Source organism: Hippoglossus hippoglossus, chromosome 18 (genome assembly GCF_009819705.1).
Source record: "Hippoglossus hippoglossus isolate fHipHip1 chromosome 18, fHipHip1.pri, whole genome shotgun sequence".
Lineage (NCBI taxonomy): Eukaryota > Metazoa > Chordata > Actinopteri > Pleuronectiformes > Pleuronectidae > Hippoglossus > Hippoglossus hippoglossus.
Genome location: NC_047168.1, coordinates 7,337,039 through 7,349,173, shown reverse-complemented (window position 1 = coordinate 7,349,173; position 12,135 = coordinate 7,337,039). Strand labels below are relative to the sequence as shown.

The 12,135-nt window shown below is 42.5% G+C and overlaps 1 protein-coding gene across 11 annotated transcripts in view; it reads left to right on the top strand.

Annotated features, from left to right (window-relative positions):
* The first annotated feature begins 6,503 nt into the window (after nt 1-6,503).
* LOC117752251 (nuclear factor 1 B-type-like) overlaps nt 6,504-12,135 on the top strand; it is a 67,142-nt gene continuing 61,510 nt past the window's right edge. For 3 of the 11 annotated variants that reach the window (XM_034569516.1, XM_034569511.1, XM_034569515.1), the window contains exons 1-2: nt 6,520-6,883; nt 11,065-11,596. In XM_034569516.1, the coding sequence (XP_034425407.1) occupies nt 6,866-6,883; nt 11,065-11,596 (550 nt within the window). In that variant the 5' untranslated portion in view covers nt 6,520-6,865. Of the gene's footprint in view, nt 6,884-7,761; nt 8,474-11,064; nt 11,597-12,135 lie in introns of those variants that run through there. The other 8 variants (XM_034569507.1, XM_034569508.1, XM_034569509.1 and 5 more) reach the window with 8 other exon arrangements.

Sequence of the window (12,135 nt, the reverse complement as noted above, 5' to 3'; positions counted from 1 at the left end):
CAGCCCCATGACAACACAACATGCAGCTTGCTGTCTGCACCACACGTGCACAATTTGTGTGATTAAGACTTAATATTTCTAACTTTAGGTCAATTGAAATTAACAAAGTAAGATTGAACCCTATACATCGTAAAACCTCTGACTTCAGTGTGCAACACAATCAAGTGAAGTCCTTGTCTTCATTTCCACAGTTTTCCCTTTATCTCCATCTATTTGTTGTAAGTAATGCTAAGTTACTGTTGCTAAGTCCACCCACCGTCCCCGTGGGGAAATCCAGCTGCCACTGAGCGGCCTCGGCGAGGAGGATCGGAATGCGGCGGTGGAGAAAAGGCCTTTTCAGCCGGCGTTCAGATAACATTTACATGGACACGCCAAGACGTCTTAATTCATGGATCAAAATACAGTCGGCCCCAGTGAAGCCCCCGCAGTGGCTGAGGGGGAAATCTAATGCAACAGTTCTCTTGACAACTGCTTGATCTTCAGAATTGGTTTTGGTGCTATTAGACTGGGGTCACCTTTAAATGTGAAGAATACTCTTCAGTGACATTAGATAATCCTTTAACACAACACAGCATTTTATACACAGGAGTCAAGAGGATCTCAGTGTTTGAAATTACCTTTGTGTCAGTCACAAAATTGGATATTTCACAGTACTGGCGGGTTTCATTTACTCGAAAATAGGTTAAAACTGAGGTTAAAACTGAGAGATGTCTGCACTGACCAACAACCAGCTTGTTTCTGACTCTTTCTGAGTAACTTTAGATAGATAGATAGATAGATAGATAGATAGATAGATAGATAGATAGATAGATCCATCTGCTCCTGCTCTCTGCCACTTGAACATTAACTGATTCTTTACAGTCCATCAAATCCATTTTTTTTTTACAACAAAACTATCTAATTTCCCATGACTACTGCATTTTGACACTACATATCCACATTGTTGTAATTCATCTGAAAGTTGTGTGTAACTTCCTTTGCAGAACAAATGTAAAAGAGGGGAGAGGGGTAGGGGGTTAGGGGCAGGGGGAGGAGGTTAGTTTAGGGGGAGGGGGGTGGCGAGGGTTGCAGGGGTCATGGCTCTTGTAATTACCACAGTCAGGTCCAAGTCCCTGGTCAAGCTGTTGCTGATTTTTTTTCTTCTCTCTCCTCTCCCCCTCCCTCCATAATGCAGTGTTGTCAAGGACCAGCCTTCATGTGGCACAGCATGCCTCCACTGCTGATGCCCCTCTGATTTGGTTTTCTTATCTTCCACTGGCCGGGTGTCGGATGAGAGCCTGGGAGTGAGTGCAGCCATGGCCGGGAAACTGACAGAGAGGTCCATCAAATGGCAGCTTTGTTATGACGTGTCAGCCAGGACGTGGTGGATGGTGAGTGTGGTGAAGCTCTTTTGTCTCGTCTGCCTCCTCTCGGTTGTAAATTGTCAAAATCTAAAAGTGTGTGGTGACACATTTGGAGACTCTGTGAATACATCAGTATTTGGCTGATTTGGGACGGCAACCCAGTCTGATTCACCTCCCTAACAGTCCTGTCATAAATTAATTTACTTTTAATTTTAACCTAATTTTGTTTTTATTTGATTATTTTATTGCTAATGGGACTTTGGTTTGAGTCTCAATTTATCTCTGCCCAGGTCCAGATTGACCACATTGACTTTTGTGAGGGATTTTGTAGAAAAGGTTTCGACATGCATATACAGTAACCATATAGTTCACTACAGCAACGATTAGCATGCCAGTGAGTGCTACTTTTTAATTTTCAATTTCTATAATTGTTTGACCGGAAAAGTAAAATTTGTCTATACGATCATGTGATCCTCAAGGCCAGTAGTCGTGACTTTCTTACTCTTCGATTCACCGGCAAAGAATCAACGATTTTAAAGATGTGTTTGATCAAAATGTGCTTAAAGGCTATGTATTCTCCTGAGACGAACGACTGAGAGACCCACTTTGTCTTCAGTAGAAGCGTGTTCCTCAATTGCACCTCTCTGTGCACCCTCCGCAGTGTTGATTTGATAGTGCCGAACAAAGAATCCTTGTCCAGCCCGCGCCTTTCCCATGCTGAAGAGGCAACACGGGCTGACATTTCATTCTGAATATTTATTTACTCGCCGGACAACAGGCGTGCTTTTATTGTGCCCCATCTCCAGGGTTTGACCCGAGGTTTGTTTGTCTGTCTCGATGCATGTAGGCTGAGAGAAATGATCCATTCAGTGCAGGCCCTGCTGCTCCTTATCTGCTCCTCTGTTCTGCCCTGTTTTCAGCCAATGTCTGCTGCACTGGCTACTTGACTTTATGCCCTTAACTGATGTTGTTTCAAAGGATGACACAGAATCAGCTTCCTCCTATATCTGCAGCTTGGTATTAAAACCGAGGCTAGGTGCTTTTAAGAATGAATGCAGGAGGGACTAAGAGAGAGCCGCCCCAGCAAGCGCATCATGGTCAAAAATAGCCGTTAATCAAAATTTCATATTAAGGTTAAAGATTGAGGGATTTAGCAGCTGATGGGCTGTGTTGTTAGGAAAAGATACTGACTGGTTGAGGAAGGCCCAGAGGAAATGGTGCAATGGGAGGAAGTTGCATCACACACACTAAAGCTCTCATAGTATACTGAGGAGAGCGGCATCTAAGGTCACAAGATATCTTTCTGCAAGTTCAAGCTTTATTTGTCACATGTGACATGTCTACTTTGGTTCATTAACTTTATTTTCAAACGTACTGATATTTGGAGTTGTATAATACCATACTGAAAAAGTATCTTTGTCAGTCAAAGAACTAAATAACATCACATCTATAAACTGCTTTTTCCCCGTTCTATGAAACAATATTCCAACAAGTCATCATCAGCAGTGGTTTGGCTGCAGTGACATCGTTTTACTGCTCATTTCACTACATGTGGTGTGCATGTGTGTTTTGATTGAGCATTGTTGGGCTGTGCTTGATACGCCTGGGTCCATGTTGTCATACGTCATAAAGTTGTGAGATTCATTTATTCATTATGAATGCTATGTGTCTGTGTATGTACTTCTGTGTTTTTCATACATGTGTCTGCAGATGAACACTAGACTGCATGGTAAATATGACACATTTACATGTTGGACTTAAATGTGCATGTTAATTAATATGGATTGTACTTTTGAATAAATAGAAATGAACATAAACTTATAATATTTGGGACAAGGTTATAACTAAATGACTCGTGCCACTGCCATGTCTTACTGGGGCTTAAATATGACGGCACCAATCTTATACTCTCACTTGTGCTTTTCATACTATTTTATTGACTTTACTTATTTATTCATTTAAGGGCAAAAGGCAAATTTACAGGCCGAGTATTGTAGCTACTGGGACAAAGTATCAACATACTAGATAAGTATTGTGGTAATTATGAGTATTCGCACTCAACATGATTTTAGTATTATTTCAAATGTTACCATTTTTATTTTTGGCTGGCAAATTTCTAATAAGGCAGAACTTTTATGATATGGACGTTATTCTACCTGTTATCACCACATTAAGAATTTTTAATCTTCATAGGATAAACCTGTCTTTTCATTAGGACTTACAGAGGTGGCCATAGTAATAAATTAATAGTCTAAATGCCATTTAAAACAGGCGCAAAAAAACCCTGCCATATGTGCAGGACCTCAGTCTGTGGCTTGTGTTTGCAGCCACGTGGGGGCGGTAGATCCATATTCAGAGGACTGAATCGTCCCATCTGATTCATTAGACTGGTGTCATATAGTTTTGGGCTAAAAGGAAGAGACTAAAGAGTCAGTGCATGAGATAATAATCGAGCCTTTCATAGCATCTTAGCTATTAACAACAATTAAGATGTGAAATGGATGAAATCTGAAGTGACACATTACTAAAAGAATACTTGATGATATGAGTATGGAACAAAAAAAAAATCGAAATTTATTAATTAAAATGTGAACTATAGGAGCCTGAAATAAGTTTTTTTAAAGGCTTAATAGTCAGACAGACAAGATTTATTTACTCTTCACCCTGGAAATAGCTTTGCCTCAACGATGCCACACAAAGACTGCAGACCAGGCCTGAACTTTTACTTGAGATGATTATTGATTAGCATTTTATAATCATGTCGGACTGAAAGCTCTTAGCTTAATTATTCCGAGCATCGAATCACAACTGCTGATGGCTGCGCTTGATGCAGACACATGGACCCACATGACCACTGTGACATGTTTAGACATTGTGGGAACAGTGTGTTAATGTCACGATCACAGTGATGAAAGGGAAGGGACATTTTCTGTTGTAAGATGAAACATTCAATCACATTTCCTACTGCTGCTGCCATACAGCATCTAATGTATGATTAGTCAAGGTTGCCCCCCCCCCCCCCCTTTTAAATATCCCATCAGTCATTCACCCTGGCACCATTACTACCATACGAAATACTTTTACTATTACAACACTGTTTACCATTGTTGCAATCACTGATTTGAATTTTTACCCTCCAAATCATTTCATCTGGAGAGGACTTTCTGCTTCAACTTTAAAAATGTTATGTAAACATAGAAATTATTCGTATATCATACCATAATTCCTATTAGTTTGCGCAAGCAGCTATATCAGTGCCTTCAATGCAAATTGAATTGCTCAAATTTGACTCTAAAAATCTTAGAGGACAAAATATGGATAATATAGATATCAGGGATTTAAGAATAACTCATAGCAGCTAAACTAAAATACAAATTGGAATTGACATATGTATTAGTAATGCCACCTCTTATATTTCTACTGCAAATAATAATAATAATAATAATAATAATAATAATAATAATAATAATAATAATAATAATAATAATAATAATAATAATAATATATTATGGAGCTATAATCATAGCAGTGTTGTGATTGGCAGCATCAGTCAGTGGCTCTCCATCGCTATTCAACACAGACTGACTGACTGTCCGGCTCTGTCAAGCCCCCCACAGCACGTCAGAGGAGCGGAAATGAGGGGCCCAGGGTACAGAGTCCCGGGGCCACCACCGCTGGCCAATGAGAGGCCAGAATGCAAACACCATTACAAAACTCTGCTGCGTCAAGCTGCAGAGAAACAGCTCGATGGTCGACCAGGGGAAATAGGCTGGGGAAATTTCAAAATAAGAGGCCTTATTTTGTCACGTCTGGAGGTCAGAGAAAGTGTAAAAATAGCAAATGTGGCCCAAATATGCCAAAACAAATGTAGTTGATTTTTTTTGCCAAGGTGTAAACTGGCTGTGAACCTCACGTGTGGTAAATGGTGATTATGGCCCAAATAGCACAAAACAAATTCAGGCCTTTCTTGGTTGACATGCGGTATTGCTATGGCTCACTTGTGGCCCAGATCTGGCAAACAGGAGCAGGCAGCCCGAGTGCCATCATTCCATGTGGTATGCAGGCCAGATGTGGGATGTAGACTAAATCTGGGCCAAAACAATTTTGATATAGCTGTTTTCCTCTGTGTGTTAGGCACCACTTTTTCATTCGTAGATATTTGATTTCTTTTTGGTTTCTACATGTTTGCCTCTGTGGAGTGTTAGAAACATCATCATCAAATCCACTCCTTGGCGGCGAATCCTGCGGAGGATCTCCTGTCGTGTTCTCACATCGGCTCCTCCGGACTTTCTGCAGACTTTCTACCAGGGGGCCAGCCGGAAAAGGTCCGGAGGCTCTCAGTCGGACATATGCGTTCACACATAAACTGCTTTCAGACACTGAACATGACATGCAGTTCCTGCGTATTTTCTCTGGAGGAGGTGCATGTGTGAATTCAAATGTCCGAGTGAGACGCTCCACAGTCTCTTCGGACTTTCTCCGCCTGGCCTCCCAAGAGTATAAGGTCTGTAGAAATCCAGGAGAAGTCGATGTGAGAACACAGCAGGGGATCCCTGCTGCATTCACCGCAAGCGAGTGGTGGGGTTAATGACGCTTCTAGCACACGACAGACGGAAGACTAAAAAAACAAAAAGAAAACACATACATCTCAGTGAAAAAGCAGCGACATACTTAGAAGACACTGACAAAGTTGTCTGGAGAGTTTGTGGGGATTAGAGCTGACACCAGTGTGTGTTGTCAAGTATATCACATGATCTCTGCAGCGGAGTTTACACGTCACTTCTTGCCTCTGTCTGCTGCACCCCGCTGCTCCACCTCTCACCTGAATAATGCAGTGGATTTGTTGCTGTTGTGAACAAGTCTGTGCAGAGAACCTCCTGCTGTGTTGTGCATGTGTGAAAGGCAAACTCTGGGTAAACTCCGTAGACAACTCTTTGGATTTTACCCACAGGTCCTTTCTGAAAACGGCTTTGCAGCCCCTCCGGACGAAGTGGTTCTCAGGAGTTCTGTGCATGTCTGAAAGCAGCTAAAGTGGGTTTCTACAGCAACATAGACTGTGCACAAGCAGGGTTAAAGAGGCTTTTATTTAGAAAAGCCCCACCGGAATGTGAGCGAGTCAAAGCACCGTGCTGCTTGATGGTGGCTGCTGCTGCGAGCGGAGGGGCGGCAGTCCGGCAGACAGTGAAAGTGAAGGCGGAGACCAGCCCAGCGCCGAAAACTCAGCCTCTTCTGGATCCCGTTCAACTCCGCTGAACAAGCCCCAAAAGAGCGGTCCAAAAAAAAGTGAGACCCGAAGAGGAAGGAAGACAAGAAAAAAAGAGAGAGGGGGAGAAAAAAAAAAAAAGCCGAGGTGCTCCTAACTTCTTTTCACCGCTATCTGCCAAGAATTGTCTTCCGGTGTTTGACTTTTTTTTTTTTTCACTGCAAGAGAAAAACCCTGCAAAGCACAAAGTTGAACGTGAGAATATGTGAAGCTACCGGCTTGTGTGTTTCAACCCGCCTCCAGGACCCCACAGTAATCCATGCAGTACAGTGCAATGGTACGTGAACGTGGATTGTTGTTGTTTATTTTCCAAATGTTGTTATAACAAGTGAACGGCTCTGTGTGGTTTATACTTGACGATTGAGGGCATATGTTGAGACGTGGGTTAAACTTTTTATTTTTTTTAAACATGGACCATAACATGACTTTTTTTGGCACGGTTTGGGCCAAAGAAAAAAAAAACTGCACTAAACTTGGCACGGCAGCCTGTGTTAACATCCCATTCCCCTTAATTTGGCAAATTAACTCTTATGTGGACTGTTGACACACACACACACACACACACACACACACACACACACACACACACACACACACACACACACACACACACACACACACACACACACACTGTAGCCACAAAGTAACAATGTTTAACTTCCACTCCTTTCAGCATTCAGGCCACAATGTCACTTTCCTTGTGGGTGTTTTACATTTTATTCCATTTAAATGATTTAATTGTTATCGATGAAGACAAATGACATTTAAAATAAATGTTTTAAGTTCATTATTATCTTCAGAAATTATCACTTTATATTAGAGATTAAAGCATTTAAATATTTTTATTTTTATAAGCAGGGAAATTCATGTTTCCTTGGCCCTTATGTGGCTGACAAACTAATAAGAGTGTGTGTTTGCTTTTGACTGTGCAACACACACACTCCTGAATTATCTGAACTTGGATGGGAATAAGCAGGGAGCGCATGTTGTTGTTGACAGGGGAGCTCCAGGGTTGGGGGGACGCACGGTGCCAAATCTGCGCAGGGAGACGTTCCCTTTTTCCGCGTCTGTGCAGTCCAAAGTCCCCGAGGCTCTTTAGACATTATCCCGCAGGAGTGAGTGAGTGTGTCTGAGGAGGAGGAGGAGGAGTGGAGTGGTGGTGGTAAATGAATTGTGCCGAGGAGGAGAGGAAGGTGCTGGGTGGTTAGATTAAAAGTTGTGCGTTTTGGATGAGGAGCAGCAAGAGGAGGAGGAGGAGGATGAGGAAGAGGAGGAGGAGGAGTGTGACTGTGTAATTACGTGGCTGCAAGAAAAAAAGAGTGAGAGAGGGGGAGAGAGGAAAAAAAAAAAGTTGGGTCTGATTTGCTGGAATCGCGCAGGAGCCGAAGGTGCAGCGAACGGTTTCACATCAAGTTTTGGTGAACGCAGGGGTGAACATCGCACACTCTTCTTCTCCTGCGCCGCCTCTGCTGAAGTGATGCTTTTTAAGAACGAGGCACCGCTGCGCCGTTAAGACGAGCCGCGCGTACCGGAGCGAGGAGTGCGCACGGCCGCCGCAGCCGCTCCGCTTGCACCGGCTCCACTGCCAGAGAGCTCCCCGTGCATGTCCGAAAATATATAACAATCTCCTGCTTAAAAACGTTTTTTTCTCAGCGGAGACGACAATCTTTGGATCGCAAAAAACATTTCATGGATGTCATTGGATAATCTTTTTTGTTTTACGCGGATAGCTGCTGCTCCTCCACAGTCTCACACGGTGCACGTCGGTCCAGGAATGGCGCGATAAAGTGATCAGAGGAATCAGTCCTAGTACATTCACTTTGTGTGTAGCCGTCTCGTCATGTACTCTCCAATTTGTCTCACTCAGGTATTTGTGTCTTTTATTTTAATTAAATGTACATTTAATGGCTTGCGCATTTATGTTAAAATAGGGTAATTGAAAGTTTTGTGTGTGTGTGTGTGTGTGTGAGGATTGCACAGTTTCACCTCTGCGTGTGAAAAATAAGTTTAGCCTTTTACGCGAAAATTAAGCGATGAAACTTCGCAACATTTATCTTTGTAATCCACATTGCTCGTGTTCGTGTTGGGTTTCACTGTCGAGATCTTATTTTCTTGTGAAAGTCCAAACGAAGAAAATATTTCACACCTCTATAGTCACCTTAAAGTAAAAGATTCCTCTCTATTCCTGCGTTCCCTTCGTGCGTAAAGTTGTGCGTAAAAGTGAATTTTAAGGTTTTTAGCGACCCTGTATAATTAACACAGGTATCTCTGGTTTATTTAGGTTCTTTGCGTCCTCTAATAACCTCACGCACACTCCCCGGCTTTGCTTGAGCCGTGTTTGTATTTTTTCCCCTCCACGTGTATATTTTTATTTAGAGTAGAACCCCTATATTTTGAGTTTGGAAGTGAGAGTTGGAGGCAGATAAAGCCACTTTCACTGTAGGAAGATCAAACGCACGATAAGCTTGGTGCGGCGTTGGACCAGAGTAGCTGACTGTTTTGGCTGACTCAGTTTTACTGTTTATATTTTACTTGGCATAAGTAAGTGATTGACTGAGATGTGGTTTAGTTTGTACTTAAGAGGATTGTGCTTTTATGGCCCCAGCTGAAGTGCACCGTGTAGGCCCTGGCCAAGTCATTTATCTTTACAGCATTTGGCTTTAGACTGGGTGAAAAGAAGAAGAAAAAAATTAAACGTATTATTTAGTCTTTTTGACCAGGAAGCCAGTAGTGAAAAGGATTTAAGTCACTGTGACTGCAGATCACATTTACTGCTCACTTCTGTCAGTTTAATTGGTCACTTTATAGTTGAGAGCTGACTTTAAAAGCAGTTCTGAATTATTTTTTAACATCTCTAAAAGAATGTGGATCGGTAGCATCCACAGTAAATATAATACACAAGGAAAAAAACTGAATAGAGAAAACATTTGTTAAAAATTATGATTTAACATTTGTAACCGGGAGCAGAATTTTATTGGCCCAGAGCTGGAAATGTGTCTTGTCAGAGGAGCACCAGCAGCGGTCACAGATAGGGAGTGGATTTCTGTGGTTTCCCCTGCCTGTCTGGCTGCCTACAAAAAGAACAATATGTGGTTTAACTCTTCAAAAGCCTGCTCCGAAAAGGGGGCCGCTTACACTTATTAGATTTGACATTTTAACGACCTAAAACAAAGATAAGTCAAAGTTTTTCGACTCCTCTCGCAGCTGCTGTAATTTCTGACGACTCCTAAATCATCCGTTCCGCGATCCTGTACATTCCTACACCTACGGAGAACAAGCTCTAAGAGATTACTATAATTTGTTTTAGAATTACTGATGTATTATTGATGTGCACAGCCTGTAGGCCAGTGAACTTCTGGTTTGTTGTGGAAATTAATGTTTGCATTTAGCTCTTAGGATCAAGACAAATTCTGTCAAATGAGCACGGCTAACGTTTTCTCTTTTGACTCATATTTGCTAAAAAAGAAATCAGTTTAGAATTAAAGATTATGTGTAACAGAGTGTACTGAGGATTAATACACAGAAAACCCATATAAAAAAGGGCTGAAAATATTTCCCCTTAAATTGAGATGAATATCTGGTAATTGATGAGGAGAATAAGTTTCACAAAGACATTTCTTATTTAATTAAAAGAAAGAGAAAGCATTTTGAAAGTAGGCTAGGGTTTTCACTGTCACACCTCAGGGTTTTGGAATGAAGCTGGGCGAGTGTCATTCCGTGTGTTAACCTTAACGCCTGAGATGATTTGGCACAAACTTCAGAATGAATCCTAATTTAACCTTTGTAGAATACCTTTCACATGGTTGCCTTTCACACCGCCTCGCTCCTCTGCTTGTGTTTTTAATACAGTTTTTGTACGTTCGACATGCGTACAACGATGCTCTTTGTATAGTGCCCCGGAGAATGGGAATCTCTTCAACCTCCTATTTAAGTGACTGCAAACCCTCTTGGCCCTCGCGGCTTCAACTCCATCCTTCGTGAAAAGTGCGATAAATTCACGTTGGATTGTGAATAGTTTGATAAGAGAAATACAACTGCAAGGGGCGCATGCTCTCTGTTGCAGCAGCAGCACAGGCGTCCCGCTCAGAGCATGCTCGGGAAATGAGAGCGGAGACTCGAGTGCATTCAGTCACCGGGCTCGGTGCTATTGTAGTGCTGGCAGTTGGTATAAACAGTGGAATTTCCTTGTCATAGCCGCAGTACATCCAAATACATCCAGAATGGTAAAATCAGTTGTTGCCGTATGAAGAGAAACTTCTGGACTTAAAGCCGCTGAAACTGCCAATAAGAAATTATGTGGCTCATGATGAGGAATTGTTTATTTGTGGTCTGGCTTCCCCTCTGCCTCAGATTAGTAGCTGACTAAACCCATATTTCTTCTTCACGTTTGACGACATGAGTCTCTGATAAAATTTCTCTCCTTCTCTTTTCCCTCTCCTCTCCCTCTGGATGCTCCAGGATGAATTTCATCCCTTCATCGAGGCACTTCTCCCTCACGTCCGTGCCATCGCCTACACGTGGTTCAACCTCCAGGCCAGAAAGCGCAAGTACTTCAAGAAGCACGAGAAGCGGATGTCCAAGGATGAGGAGCGTGCGGTGAAGGACGAGCTCCTGAGCGAGAAGGCCGAGGTAAAGCAGAAGTGGGCGTCCAGGCTGCTGGCCAAGCTGCGTAAGGACATTCGGCAGGAGTACCGGGAGGACTTTGTCCTCAGTGTGACGGGCAAGAAGCACCCGTGTTGCGTGCTGTCCAACCCGGACCAGAAGGGCAAGATCCGCCGGATTGACTGTTTGCGGCAAGCCGACAAAGTTTGGCGTCTGGACCTGGTGATGGTCATCCTCTTCAAAGGCATCCCTCTGGAAAGTACAGACGGCGAGCGCCTAGTCAAGTCTCTACATTGCACCAACCCAGCACTTTGTGTCCAGCCACACCACATAACAGTATCGGTCAAGGAGCTGGACTTGTTTCTAGCATACTATGTCCAGGACCAAGGTAGGTTCCAGCTCACACTGTCTGTGTTTGTGTCACTTTGTGGGTGTGAATGAAGCCTCGGCAAGGTCAAGGGTCACACATGTTACTTTTTGGCAGCCTAAAAATCACCACTACACATATTTAAAAGAAACATAAACATAAAAACCGTGACATTTAGTGCTGTAAATATACAGCGTACATTTTTATGTGGTTCAACTGTGTCATGGTGAAACAAAAAGCCAATCTGTAATCAATACTAACATATTTTAAATGTATCTTTGCTCTGCTAGCGCCTGCTCATGATCAGTTATTATTCAGTTGTGGTCGACACACACACACACACACACACACACACACACACACACACACACACACACACACACACACACACACACACACTGCACAGCTCGTATTAAATAGAGACATTTGTGTAAAGTTGCAGCCCAGACTCATAACTCATAATGTAATTTTAGTTTTTTACATGTATTTAAACAGCATATTTAAAAAAAATTATCTGAAGCTGTACTTACTGGGTTAAAAAATATAGCCTCCATCCCCAT